At 38.8% G+C, this 15631-nt stretch overlaps 1 protein-coding gene across 1 annotated transcript; it reads right to left on the bottom strand.

The window, feature by feature from the left end:
- Window positions 1-3856: 3856 nt before the first annotated feature.
- Window positions 3857-15367, bottom strand: LOC147494051 (Pentatricopeptide repeat (PPR) superfamily protein). The gene is made up of 12 exons (XM_086566230.1): window positions 15190-15367; window positions 14807-15120; window positions 13332-13397; window positions 13092-13189; window positions 12369-12486; window positions 12071-12280; window positions 10348-10424; window positions 7785-7875; window positions 7537-7602; window positions 7359-7436; window positions 6638-6739; window positions 3857-4205 (listed from the first exon to the last, which is right to left on the bottom strand). Exons 1-12 carry the CDS (start codon window positions 15221-15223, stop codon window positions 4128-4130), a joined length of 1332 nt encoding a protein of 443 aa, XP_086422356.1. The 5' UTR covers window positions 15224-15367; the 3' UTR covers window positions 3857-4127.
- Window positions 15368-15631: the final 264 nt, after the last annotated feature.

Here is a 15631-nt window from a genome sequence, read left to right on the forward strand (position 1 = left end):
AGAGTCATACCCTCCAGCAAACAAGCAGTTATGGGTGCAGACTTGTAGCTGCAGTCCGACCTCCTCACATAGCACTTCTTCCCGGTCACTTCATCTATGTACATCAGGTTGTGCTCCATCTTCTCTTAATCATGCTTGGCGTGCCCACGATCTCTCACACCAACCTTCCCCTTCATCTTGCCAGAAGCATCTCCAACAACCTTTGTTCGAGCGACCTCCGGGGCGTCCTCACCTAGACGCGCTGGTCGGCATCGGTCTCGCCCGCTGAGCGCGCGAGCTTCCCCGGTTCGCACGTCACCACCCCCCAGTGCGGTCTTAGCCACCCTCGCAACCTTTGCAGGTCGAAACTCTGGGATTTCGAAGAGAACGTCCTCCAAATCGAACGGAGCGTCCTCTTGGCCATTCCCCACTCCAAACCCAGAGGCACCAGCACTTCCAGCGGGTCGCTTCACCCCGGCACGACCTCGGTTCCTATCTTCCCTGGTAACCAAATCACTCCTTCGCTTCTCCCGCTCACCTTATCCCGCGCTCTGGTCTTTTGCACTTTCCTTCTCTCCCTAATTGCGGGTCTTCCCTTTTCTTCAAAGAAATGAGCAACTTCCGGTAGCTTTGCTCGTTTCTTAGCTCGCGTCAACCTAGCGAACTTCTCAATCACCTGTCGACTCGACTCCTTTTCCAAGTGGATATCTGCACAGACAACGAAAGAACAATTTCAGTACAAAACCAACCAATGCAAGATCGGTATTATCAGACAACGCACTGGTACCCACCAGTAAAGTCGCATATTTTATTGTCCACACTGAACCCGCTCGCACAGTAGCTTCCAACAAGCAGCAGCGGTCGTTTATCCCACGACTCGTTACTCTTACCATCCAAAACGCTCGACAGCGTAGCTCGAGTTTGCAAGCTAAAGTTCAGCGACCGAGATCGCTTTAATAAGTAATGCTCGACAACATCAGCGACCTCTATCCGGTACGCACCGCTGGCGTTCAACAGGTCAAAAACCTTGAACAACCGCCACGTGTTACCCACAAATTGAATAGGCGCCTTGCCACAGCGGTTCAAGAACTCACAAACCAGCTTGGAGAATGGTATCGTCATGTGCGCCCTCAATTGCCCCTCACAGATTATCACCCCATGATTCGGTGGGGTGTACATATCGCTATAGACTAGAGCGTTCTGGTCAGGCTCATGGATCTCCAGACCGCTTACGGTTATCCCATATTTCTCTCTTAAATATGGGAACGCCCTCAAAGCATGTTCCGTCCCACAACCTCTAGGCGGCGGCTAACTAACTAGAAGACGACCTCTCACAAATGACTGAAGTGCTAGCTTCAAGCATTTCTGACCGCAGATCGAGCTGCATTTTCCTCACTTCCAGCCCCCTCAACCGCCTCATCTTCATCATCACCCTCAACCACCCCACACACAAACTCATCTTTCTCTTCCTCTTCGTCATCCCAACCAAGAGAAACTTCACGAACCTCATTAGATCGCGTGTCGTCTGAGTCAGACATATTTCTTCTAACCCTAACAATTCTAGCCACTAGTAACTAACGGATTATCCTAATAGCTCTAGCCTAGAGACTAAGAACGAAACAAGAAGCAGGAGTTCAACAATGGCAAAAAACTAACCTGAAGAATGTTGCGGTAGTGAAGTGGTTTCTACCCGCACGGCGACCAAATGACGCGTTTCAAAAGAGCGGTGAATAAATTTTTGAACAACCGCCCCTCCAGTTTCCAAGGCATCATGATTACACCTCAACCCTAACTGCACACGACTCCCAACCAACTGTCTTGTCTTTTCACATCCCGAAAAAATGGGGCGCACGCGTTTTTTCTCAGAATCGTTCAGATTCTCCCCGTCGCCGATCACGCGGTCAAACGTCTATGCTCACCAGCTCACAGGGTGCCACAGATCGTTTCCCCCAGCTAGGCGGATATCTCCACCTCTAGCACGACCCACACGCGCTACTATTTTTCTCTCAGCAAACCGCTCCTCTGACCAGCGCACCCTACTGAGAGGGGGCTGTGTAAGGGAGTGATATCCCCCTTAGGAATATTAGGCGCGTACTCAGCACGGTGGAACTATCACGCCGACTTGTGGAACCAGATCGCACCCATAAGCTAAGAGAACGTTCCAGAACAGTTCGCACCAGTACGCGAGCCAGGCTATAACGTGACTCAGTTTGCCTTCTAGAAGCAATCATGAGCATACGAAAGCACGTGCACGGATCATCGCCACCGCCCATCGACCCACCGCCGCAAGCTACTTGCCCAGACTACTAAACTCCATCATCACAACAGACCTATAGAGACAGGTCTCACACGCCTCTTTGATCTAGACCCCACGTTGGTTGCACCCTTTACATGTGGTGGGCGAAGATTCATTCTAAACATCTATAAATATCCCTCCTATGAACTACGCCAGACCTGATTCTTGCCTCTCTGGAAAAACCCAAAGCAAGATACGTAGGCAGTTCGCTCCTAAGTCGAACTCGGTCCCCCTCATATATCCCTTTATCAGTTTCCATCCGACTGTATATGTAAAGGAAAGCTGAATCACGCCTTTACATATATCATTTGTAAAAATCTGTATTTTCACTAGCATCTCCTTTTTTTTTTCGATCAGTATCCCATCATTTAGCATAAATAAAATGAAAATCTTTGGGGAAAAAAATATTAGAAGGGCATTATATTCTTTATGGTGGCTCGAGACTCCTCTCATATTTTGCTCCCATGATTCTAGTCTGTAGGAGCCCCATTCAAAATCTTCCAATACAGTTTAGCAAGCATAGCTAGATTTATTTCTTTGAAAAACCTGATACCCAACCCCTCCCATCTTCTTTCTTTTGACAAACTTTTTGCCACTGATAAAGTGATAAGAGTATGCACTAGCTTTCACGTTCTACAATACAGTGCTATTAGACACGAACACTCCGCATTTTCAAAAAAATATCTGTTTCGTATAATGTAATCACATTAAAAAGTAAGGAAATTAATCATTCAACTGTTACGCCACAGATGCCAATAAAATGTGTTTGGTTGCTCTAAGGTACATCGTTCCAAAACTCTAAACCTTTGACTCAAATGTATACATGTTGCCTAGTATTGAGGGCTGCAACTATGATTTAAAATGGGTCCTATTGACCCCAATTTGTGTTGGGCGACTCCCACAAAAAAAATAATTATTACAAGTATGCTATTGATTTTAAAAAATCTAAAAAAAAAAAAACAATTATTATAAGTATGCTATTGGTCCTAAAAAAATTGAATTTGAAACCCCAAACTTAAACGTCCCGGCTAGGTCGTTTTGACTAAGTCTCAAACGACTTGGTCACACCGTTTGGGACTTAGTCCAAATGACCCGGCCACACTGGTCAAGAGCCCAAAAAACAGAACTTTGAATTTTTTTTCAAAGTTCAAATCTCAAACAACATGGCTACATCGTTTTGAACTAAGTCCAAACGGTGTGACCATATTGTTGGAGACTTAGTCCAAACGGTGTGGCCATATCGTTAGAGACTTAGTCCAAATGGTGTGACCATATCGTTGGAGATTTTTATAAGTCCAAACGGTGTGGCCATTTTTTTATAAGTCCAAATCCCAAACGACATGACCACATCGTTTTGGACTCAATCCAGACAGTGTGGCTATGTCGTTTGAGATTTAAACTTTGAAAAACAATTCAAAATTCTGTTTTTTGAACTCTTGACGGGGTTTTGAATTTAATTTTTTGAGAATCAATGACATACTTGTAATAATTGTTTTTTTTTGGATTTTTTGAAACCAATGGCACAGTTATAATGATCGTTTTTTTTTGGGAGTCCGCCCAACACAAATTGGGGTCCAGCAGTAACAAATACCTTTAAAATTTCCCATTACCAGTTCAACCGGTCTACCATATTTACATTTTCATACGTTTGACACTGTTGCTCAATAACAATTATGAATCATACATGAATTTTTGCCATCCAGAAAGTCGTTTGGTGTACAAACACCTCAGATATCCTTCGGCAGAAAAGCCAGTTCTCCAAACACAAAAATACCAAAAAGATAAAATGCACAAAAATAAAAGCGGTGAAAAAAAGGAGAATGACAGCCTCTGGGCCAACTAAGGACCCCGATTAAAATCTAGTACGTGCTCCATCCAACTTACTAGAAACATGCAAGAGTCGTGGATCATCTTTAGCTATGTCACGCTCCTGAAAATTGGATAACAAAGTTAAGACTGAACAAGGAAGAATTAAACATGCATGCACAAATCAGCTGTGGGGTAAGAAGATCGTGAAAGAATTTCTGGCTAGGCAGAAAAGTCCTTGACCTCTTGTTTATTCAAGGAAGAGCTTTAGTTCGATGTAGGAATGTAGCATTCCACTATACAATATATACAAGTATGCAAACTATGCTGCGCATTGGTGTTTTTTTTTTTTTTTTTTTCTAAAGTCTTAAAATCTTAAAACCCGTCCCTCGAGTTCGATAGTTAACATGATTTTTTTGGATTCTAATTGTAATTGGTAATTGTAATTATATAAGAAAGGCTCATCTATTTTTTTAATAGGGAATAATTATGTTATTTAAGTGACATTAGAAAGGTTTTTCTAAATTATTAATAAAAGAGAGCTTGTTCTAATATTAGCGAGAGAAATTGGAAATAATTATATAATTTAAGTGATATTAGGGAGGCTTTTCTAAATTATTAATAAATAGAGGGTTTGTTCTAATTTTTGCAAGGGAAGTGTTTCGAAATTGAGCAACTATAGATATTACAAATTACCTACTCGACAGTGGAGAGGGGTTTCTAAATACCGGCTATCATATAGTGTTTTTAATATTAGCGAAGGAAATTGGGAATAATTATATAATTTAAGTGATATTAGGGAGGTTTTTCTAAATTATTAAAAAATAGGGGGTTTGTTCTAATTTTTGTGAGGGAGGTGTTTTGAAATTGAGCAACTATGGAGATTACAAATTGCCTACTCGACAGTGGAGAGGGGTTCCTAAATACCCGGCTATCATATAGTGTAGAGATTAGCACACACGGCAGACAAGATGAGTACAAAATTCAGAGATACAACACATAGACAGGTGTTAACCAATGAAGCACCAATACGTCCCTAAGGGTGAAGTATCCGTGTTCGATACGTGTCCGACACGGATACTCCCCAATATGAGTCCGATACGTGTCGGATATGCGATTTGGAGGATCCGATTTTATAATTAATTTTTTAATTTCTGACACGCGGGGGACACGCAGGGGATACGCAAGGGACATGCAGGGGACAATAATCTCACACATACAAGAAATTTTTTTGGAACTTTAACAAAAAAAAAAAAACAAGTGAAATAAAATTTAAGTTAAGAAAAGATGCAAGAGAAGAAAGATGAAGTGAATCCAAGTTGTACATGTAAGTTGCTGCTTAATGTGTTTGAATTGGTCATTTTATGAAGTAGAATTGCCATTTTAATTTGAATTTGGTGAAAAATGCTCAATTATATAATATTTATATATATATATATATTATTTAAACGTGTCCATGACGTATCTGTATCCTATATTTTTGAAAAATGCCGTGTCCGCGTATCCGTGTCGCATATCAATATTTGTGCTTCCTAGGTGTTAACTACCCAGTTTTTCTTAGGCCACTGCACTTGTTTTACATGGACGCTACTTGTGCATATTCTAAATTGAAGAATATGCACTAGTAAATCTACACTAGTTTGCTTTCTTAAAGCTGCAGAACTACTAGGCTTGCACACACCACTTTTTTTCCATACTGAAACGTGTTATACTTTGAAGGGTTAACAAGTTATACTTTGAAGTGTAGAAACGTGTTGTACTATATGGGAAATTAGGGTCTCCCCTCCAAGTACACAAAAAAAAAACTTGAGTGACTTTTTTTTTTTGTACTTTGGGGAGGGGAGAGACCCTAATTTCCCCATCTAGGAGGAGATCCTAATTGGCTAATCTAGTGGGGGGTAATACTAGTTAACCCTACTTTGAATAGCAATGATGTCTTTGAGGGCATATGGAAATGTCTCTACGAGTGAAAATATGATTTAATGGTGAATATTAGTGCTGAAATGCTGACACACTATTTAATTGAACACAAATATCACATTCTTTATTGGGAATGAAAGAAAAAGAGTGATAACAATGGCATGAATGATTATTATGTGCAAGTGTTCCACTACTAAAGAACAACACGCAAGCATTTTAATAGATACACCATCTGTGAAACTTAACCAGGAATTCTCTTAAACGGATTATCTGTTTACGGACATGTTATATAGTGTCTTGACGCAGTTTATTTAGTGCCTTGCCCATGACCATGTAATAAGCGTAAATGCAAAAGCTGTTCAAGACACTAAATAAGCTGTCCAAGACACTAAATAAGCTGTCCAAGACACCATGTCCGTTAACGGATAATCTGTTTAAGAGAAGGCCTGAAAGCTTAACATCTTATTTCTTCCAAAACCAACAACATGGCCTTCAGGGCAAGTCGAGAGCGTCCACATAAACAAGAATAGTATACCAACACAAGGTTGACTTAAATATGAATACTAAAACAAGTACAAATCAATCAACGATTTTAAGAAAGCACATAGAGTAGAGCACCAAGGAAATAAGACTCACCATTAACCCCTTGTGATAAGCCTTTAAGGCAGGCAGAGAAAGATTGAGCTTGCGTTCTTGCATCAGATCCCATATATAGTTGGCAGTAGTGTACCCGCCGCCCTAAATCCAATCATGAAAATCTTAATTAAATATGCATATCAAAAGCAATTTTCTTTTCAGAAGATCCCAGGTTTATATCCCAAGTTTATACAGCAACCGAAACAAGAAGAAAAACTGTCGAACTTCTTTACAGTGACTCCAAATGAACTCCACCACCGAAAATGGACTTGCAAGATGAATTGAGGGCTGATTTTTTGTGGAGATATTCTTCCCCTAATAAAGAACACCTCCACAAAAGATCAGCAGAATTGAATGAGTTTAACCTTGTCAAACAATTAAAAAAACTCTAAGACGTTTAATAAATTCAAACATTTTTAAACAATTTTTGAAGAGGTTTACACATCTTCAAATGAGCTGAACTTAGCAAGGATGATCTCTATTGTGTGGGGGAACATCTCCACCAAAAATCAGATTCTACTTCATTGGTTTTAGTGGCTGAGTTTTTTAGGAGTCACCTTAATTGGAATTCATATAACCATCATTTAGTATTTACTTTTCTCGAAAAATGGTAACCAAAGCAAACCCACAGTTTTCACCAAATCCAATAGACGCTGATCAAAATCATAACTAGTAGCATATAACACATCCAATGTTGTAAGCAATCGTTTTGCTAGATTACCTTTTCACCAGAGGCAGCAAGAAGGAGATCACTTCCCATCTTGTAATTCAAGAAAAAGCCTCTGGAAGTCATCTTTTCCTGCATGACATTTTATAATATAGAAGTTCTAATTAAGACCACTTGGTGATGCGGGTATCAAATATTAAATCAAATCAGAAGTTGCAAAACTTAATCATACCAGGGTATCTAAAGCGATTTGCATTCCCCGTTCAGTATGTCCCACCATAGCTCCCTCCATTAGTGTCTATAATTGTGGAATTCAACACATTAGTTGTGAGATAAAGTTCATTTCAATTTTCACATAACAATTGAAATTCATTTTCAGCTGTATGTTCAGAATTCATCAGATTTGGTTTTCCTTTTTCTTTTTTTTTACCTTTCCGTGGTGTTGTCTGGAGGGGGAAAGAAGAAGGAAAAAGAACTCACCACATAGAGTTCCACCACTGGTGGCCTTTCACTAATATAATCCTCAAAAGTCTTAAGGCCACGTTCAAGATCTCCGCAACATAAGTAGCACCTGTGGACCAAATAAGTCAAACCGCATGAGTGTCACTGAAAAAGGACATCCCCTCCACAGGCGAGAGGGAGCATTCCAATAGAACTGTAGAGCATATGAAGATGGAAGATGACCAATAAATTGCATGATGGTGGAGCATAACACTGGTTATTTTGCTCAGTAGTTGCCCACAAAAAAATTGTGCTTAATGCTTAACTTAAGAATCCCATGATAGCCACCGTAAGTATTACGTCTCCAGATGGACTAAGATCAACTATTTATAGGCTATAATAGTACACCAGATATGGTGAAATTAGAAAAAGGTCCATTCTCAAGGCATTTGTGAATTCTAAGGGAGATATAGTAATATAACTCGCCTGACTCATTTGCTTGTAATTGAGTGCAAGATAAGCGACCACAACATGAGATCATCAAGAAATAAAATCAAGGGCTGATTTTTTGGTGGATAACCCTCCACAACATCGAGATCGGTATCACAAACTGTTTTGTTTGAACATTTCTAACCTTGTCCTCAGCCCGATGGAGGGCATGCTTACAGTTTTGCGGATTATCATAGAGGTCTCTGTTCTCCTAAAACCATTTCTTGTAGTTCTCTGCAAAGTAAACTGCTAGGAAGCACGGATACCGATACACGACAAGGATACGCGGACACGACATTTTTCAAAAATATAGGACACGGATACGTCATGGACACGTTTGAATAATATATATATATATATATATATATATATATATATATATATATATATATATATATATATATATATATATAATTGAGCATTTTTCACCAAATTCAAATTAAAATGGCAATTCATCTTTCTTCTTTCTTCATGGGGTTTTAAAAGGAAGGTTTTGAAGATTTATCTATGGAGGTTGCAAATTAAAATTAGTTAGTCAGGTACCACTTAATCACTTCATCTTTCTTCTTTTGCATCTCTTCTTAATTTCGATTTTATTTCACTTGTTTTTTTTTGTTGAAGTTCCAAAAAAATTTCTTGTATGTGTGAGATTACTGTCCCCCGTGTATCCCCCACGTGTCAGAAATTAAAAAAATTAATTATAAAATCGGATACTCCAAATTACGTATCCGACACGTATCGGGGCGTATCCGTGTCGGACACATATCGGACACCGATACTTCACCCTTAGGGACGTATCGGTGCTTCATAGGTAAACTGAAGGAGGTGACTCTGTTTATTAGTTACAAAGATGGGACAAGAGGATTGAGTAAATAACAAATGGGGTTGAACGACTTGTACAGAGGAAACAAACAACAGTGACTACATCAAGAATGAAGAATGGAAAGCAAGTATAGCTTACAAAAACACGAGCATATGACAAACATAACTAATTGAGTTGGTTGAGTTTAAACTCTCAACATGGCTAAATCTGCTCCCCCTTGAGCACAGATTAACACTTCACAATTCCACCTTAAGATGACACTTGTTGACTTGCTTAAATGCTTTAAAGTCTTTCCAATCAATCTTCTGAATGCTCTAAGCTCCACTGCATTTCCATTCAACAGTATTGACACTGTCAGAATGTAATCTCAAGATGAAAGGCCATATGCCTACTTCAAACACTAAAAAACCCCTAACAACCTTTAGACAACAGCAACCACAGAAACCTACCCAAAAATAAACACTAACAGATCACACTGATCCACAACAAGCGCTTTAGATTTATAGGCTCGCTCGTAATCAGATCTTGTAAAACAGTGAGCTACTCTGTTGCAAATTAACCTGGATGATGAAATAGTGAAATACAGATCTTTATGGAAGATTTACTACTAAGGACAAGAGAGCTACAATTTCTTGCGTCTCCATCCACTCGATCTTTCGTGTAAAGGGTCTCTCAGCATAGTGACCAAAGAAGCAAGTCTCCCTTCCAGTCTATAGTGCAAGCTCTGAGGGAAATGTTTTGGTTTGTGTTTGCCTTGCCCCTTGTTGTGCCAGTCGCTAAGTTACATTGACACTTACATTGACACGGATGCATGTGTCCGTATCTGACACGGCGAAATATAAAAAACTAAGGTATATCACATACAATATGTGTTCGTGTGTGTCCAACACAGACACGTGGATACATATCCAACACAAATTATTTTAAAATATGGTGTGTCCATGTAACATAGACAGTCACTTCACTCTACATTCTTTGCACTATTTCCATCAGCTCAGACTTTTGGAGTATAGTCATTCTAGCAACCAAGAAGAAGTAGACTGCCAAAACTAATTTCAAAATTACGTAGAAAAACCATGAGCCACAACTCCCACGAGCCCACAACCACTTCATTTTGAACACATAACGTGACACACATAAGTTAAATTGACTCAACAACTACTGTTGGCAGAGAAATTTTGCAGCGTTCAGAACTTAATTCACAGATTAGGTGTGGAACGAAATGGAATGAACTTCATGCAGATGATGTACTTCTATTTCTCCACAAGTCAATGATGAAAACAAAATTACCTCATAGTTTGCATCACAATAAAGATATCGGGTGTTTTACGATCCTTCGCAAGCATATCCAAGAGTCTCTCCATCGTCTAAAGTTGTAAAATAATAACACCAAAAATCAATATGCAGATAACAAAGCAAAACAATACAATGGATTTGACAAGACAGGAACTGAATATCAAAAGTTAACAAAATCCAAATAATAAATGTTTTACTTGTTTATTATGCAAAAAAAAAATAATAAATAAAATTGTCAGTACCAAAAATTGCAAAATAGCAGAAAGCGGTTAAAGATAAGGGATGACATGGATTTCACTGCAACTCATCTGTTTGACTACCACCATATCCCGGTTTAAGATAATGGATGACATGGATTTCACTGCAATCATGTTTTCCTCATCTGTTTGACTACGACCATATCCTTGTCTGCAATTTTCTCTCTGATAACATTTCCTCGACTCTGCCACCTTGGATTTTCACTTTCAACAAAGAGAGAAAACCATACCTCATTGAGACATCACACCTTTTCACCTCAATGGCTCAATCCCTCAACTCCACCTAAAGATTCAATTTCATAGAATTTCCAGTGGCACCCAAACTTTCTTATAGAAAATAAAACGTTGGAGACGAAAACTAACCTCAGCACGGCATCACCGATTTCCACTCATTTATCCTACTTTATTAAATAGTCGAAGGAAATCTTGGTGTCAGAATTGGCAACCTTGGGGTTTTCATTTCCAAAAGGAACTTCCATTAAAGCGACCCAAACATACCCCCAAAGGGAAAGTGAAAAGTGATTATCTACCCTGCGATAAGTTCTTCATAAACATCGCGATGGCTCATTTACCCAAAAATTATCCAATAGTAATTCTTCTCATAACAACCAGACCGAGATGTGTGTCTGCAGTCTACTTGACAATGGATCATGAGCACACACGAGTAAAATAATCTGAGAAATTTCGTCACAAGTTCCCTCCAGCACGAAATTGAATAACATTGTCGATACCCGTTCATGCAAGAAACCCAATTGCGTTGGACTGCATACTTTGGTTTCAGGAATGCTTCTCCTAATTCATTTTCTTATTCGACCAATTGATACATGCAGTAACACTTTTGTTTATCCAAGAATGTAAGTCTACGAAATTACACCTTATATAAGTTTACCATAAGCAACATCCCACATGGCATAGGATAACCCAAAAGGGGTCGTCTACAGACTGCAAGAATCCAATCGAGATCAGGGAGAGTAGCCTGCCTATTCGATCAACTACATTGCCCACCTTTAAGTGGAAAATCAAGTGATTCAGATCTACTGATTAAGTCATCCAAAACTTTTATTTGAGAGTCAACACAACACCCGCCTACCTGTCACTCTGACAACAAAAAAAACATTAAAATATCCTCTAATGCACCATAGGAGGCCACTACAAGAGCAAAAGTATCGTCCAGCTCAGCCCAAAACTTAGGAACAATGGGAAGGTTCCTTCCACCTGGTCACCAAGCGGGCTCTAGCCTTACGAATGGAATCAAGTAAATGGGAAATTGACACATGCTTACGAAAAGACAAAAAAAGAGGACTATAAATGCTCCTATGTATGTCTTCGAGATATTTCTTTTATTTCTATACAGAAAAATATTCTTAAAAATTCATCTATAGATGTAAAAGAGTTATCAGTTCAGTTTTATTTTTAAATGTAAATCAGAATCTCATCCGTATTCAACGTTTTAATATTACCTCTATACTTTGAAGATCTGCACAAGCAAGAAGTGCAACATGATAAACAGTTAGGTCCCTAAAAACAAATCCTCCTCGCCTATGAACAAATTCTGCTGTAGGGACATTATACAATTCTTCCTCGGAGACACCAATCATTACGTTTTCTGCAGTGTCATTAGCGCCTTCCACTGAAGACCACCCTTTTGACTGTTCAACAAGATCAATGATCTTTCACATCAAGAAATATGAAAGGATTTAGTACGGTTAGAATTCAATATTAGAATTGGAGAAAGGCTAAAATTAATATGCCACATACTTTTGCCAGTGTCTCCTCAGTCCTGGGTGTCCTATTCACATGTGCAGCTACAAGTCCAGCATAACAAAATTTGTTTAACCCGAGACCAGCAGCAGTCATATCGCGAACAATAGCATATCTGTGGCATTACAAGAATAATCTATCAACCAGTCAAGTTTATAGTGCAACTAGTCAAGTTTATAGTGCAACCAGCCTACATTTACTGTCTAATTGTATATATATAAATAAAAAGGGATTGCTTTTACTTAGAGTGCAACAAAAGTAAATATTTTACAAGATCAAAATTAAAGGTCAAATATTCAAAAAGAACAGTGGTTATGAATAAAGTCAAGTAAATTGTTAACAAGATAAAGTGTGTTGCTAAGTAACACAAATAAACCAAAGACATGATAGTTCGGATTCAAATTAGGTAATGGGTGATCGGAATAGCACCTTTAGGGAAATAAGAACTAAATGTTGGGCTGTCAACGGGTCAGGCCTGAACAGGACACACCTAGGTCCAGGCCCGGCCCAGAACATGGGTATGTTTAGACCTAGCCCAATAATCTTATCGGGCTAAATTTAAGGTCCAAGTCCTTATCATATCGGTTCGGATTCAATCGGCCTTCGGGCCTGTCCCGGCCCATTGACAGCCCTAACTAAATGAATAGTTAATAGGATCCATGCCAAAGCAAACAACACAAACTTAAGGAGTGAGACATTAGCAAAATATATAGGACATACACTTGATCTATTCGACCAGTTGCTGCACAAGCATTGAGAAGACAGATGTAGGTTTGCCCATTTGGTTTCACCCCATTGTTCTTCATTTCTTCCAGAATCTTCAATTCAAAGATAACCAGAGAAGTTAGAACGTAAATTCCTATTTCACAAAATGGTATACTTAGCATATATAATTGTTAAACAGACAAAAGGTTTATCCATAAGCAATGAATGAAGGAGGGGAAAAGGAGAGAATCTTACCTGAATAGCAGCATCAGAATGCTTACATTTTCCACAGGTTGATATCAGGAAGTTGTATGATGGGACCTATACATATAGAAAACAGTTTGTGTTGGCAGAGAGTGCTAAGAAAAAGGATGAGATCATAGATGTACAAGGCTTAATAACTTATAAAAAAAGATTCATTTTTTCCTTGGTAAAGTTGAATCTCATCTAAAGTAAAAGATCATAGTAGGCCGAGGGAGCCTACTGTGTTACAATGAAACAAAAGAAAAACCACAGCCATAGGAGGCTAACTTGAGAACCACAAATCATCCTACATCTAGATACAAAAGCATATCCCACCTCACCACTACTAAAAAGGAAACTCATTACATGCACACCATTCAAAATTCCACTAACATAACTTGGTATAGGACATCATAAACATGTATTTCATTTAGTTTAATAGGTGAGAGAAAATTAAAAGGTATCTACCGTGGATTCAAAGTGGCCTCTAGTACAATGCTTGGGTGTCGGTGATCTTTTATCTTTCAGTGTGAACTTGTAATCCATATATCTTTCAGTACGTTTTAATCAGTAATCCCTCTCCTTGATGGTACTTTTACTCTCCTAATGGGTGCTAAATCAGGGGAAAATGTGTAAGATCCGATTTTGGAGACTTAATATGAAAGAGTTAGTGATTGGACTCTGTCCTACGTAAATATATCAACATGGTTGAAAAGCACAAACACCTCTACATAGAACTTAAGCATTCTCTTCATTCTGATTAGCATGGATATTAGAGCAACATACAATACTTCCTTTGGGATTCCCTGAAGGAAGAATTGCAACTCGTTGCCTGGAGAAGGTGTCTGCATCAAAAGGCCAAGGAGGTCTTACACTCTGTAAGCTTCATTTGGTACAGTTTTTAAGGATGAGGAGATATTGTGTGGAGGACAGAGAATGTCAGAATGAGGTGATGTTTGCGGTTACTCATGTACTGTTAGTGTGTTTTCATATTAGTGGGATGTTTATACAGTATATTCAAAGAATCAAGCTAGACTGCTAAAGGAAAAAGCTTCACCCAATTACACCAGAAGACTAGTATCAATCCCAGTTGAGCAACAAGCCATGTTGATTCATTCACACACAACAAGCATCTTCCATATATGTATCTGCTCCTCCACTCCTCTCAAATCAAAGCCGAGTTAGCCACCAAACCTTTGATCGATATGACCATCTGCTCCACAGTCAAGGCTTTATCCTGGAATTCTCTTCTATTCCTCTCCAGCCATAGACCCCACATAATCGCAAAGGGTTTTCACCCCTTTGAAGAATGTACCCTGAGACTCTAAGATATCTTTTACCGACCGAGGAGCAACCCTATTAACCAACCCTAGATTGCTAAAAGAAATGATTATTCTAACAAAGGTTGTCTAGCACTTAACATTATATCCATGCCCATATTCTACACAACAAAAAAAAAAAAAAAAAAAAAAAAGCTAAATACTCACATCAGGAAACAAACCCATAGCTTTCATTTCATCACGAAAAAAGAAAGCGTCTTGTAAACGAGCTCCTTTCATTGTACCCACAAGCAATGAATGAAATGTATCTATATCTGGCTTAACACCATCAAGCACCATATCTTCATAAGCATCCCTTAACAAAAAATTCTTTCTTTGAAAAGTTAAAGAACTAATAACAGTATTGTATTCAGGTAGATTCCTTGCGTAGTTTCTTCTGGCGTATTCTTCTTCTGTTGGTGCAGTAGCAGATGAGAATGTACGATTGGTAACAAGTACTCGTTTCAATGTTTGACAATGCCCTGAAAACAATAACAATTATCAAAATGAGATTTGGAATGAAATGGAAGATGAGGTGTTTGAATAAATACCTGAGAGAGCCAAGTGTATTGACTTCTTCAACATAGTTGTTGTGCGCGCGCGAGAGAGAGAGTGAGTGAAGTGTGTTTGGAAATGTGGAATCTATAAATGAGTAGCAATCATGAGGTCACTACTCAAAACCCTTTCTCCTTTCCCAGGGTTTTGAGTTTTTATAGTTCAATATATCGTGCAATATCAAAACGTATGCTCTGATATATCAGTGTTGTATTGGAGGATGTCGATATTTCATCTGTTGGTCGGTCAATTGGTTGCGGTGCAACTTGGGCCAACAAATTAAGCTGGATATAAAACATCCTAATAATGCAAAAAGACACTAACAGATATCCTTGTTGATTAAAATTATTCATATGTTCAAGTTCGAAAATGTCGTATATTATATATACATATGTTCACGTTCGAAAATGTCGTATATTATATATACATTAATTTCTA

Source organism: Coptis chinensis, chromosome 6 (genome assembly GCF_015680905.1).
Source record: "Coptis chinensis isolate HL-2020 chromosome 6, ASM1568090v1, whole genome shotgun sequence".
NCBI lineage: Eukaryota > Viridiplantae > Streptophyta > Magnoliopsida > Ranunculales > Ranunculaceae > Coptis > Coptis chinensis.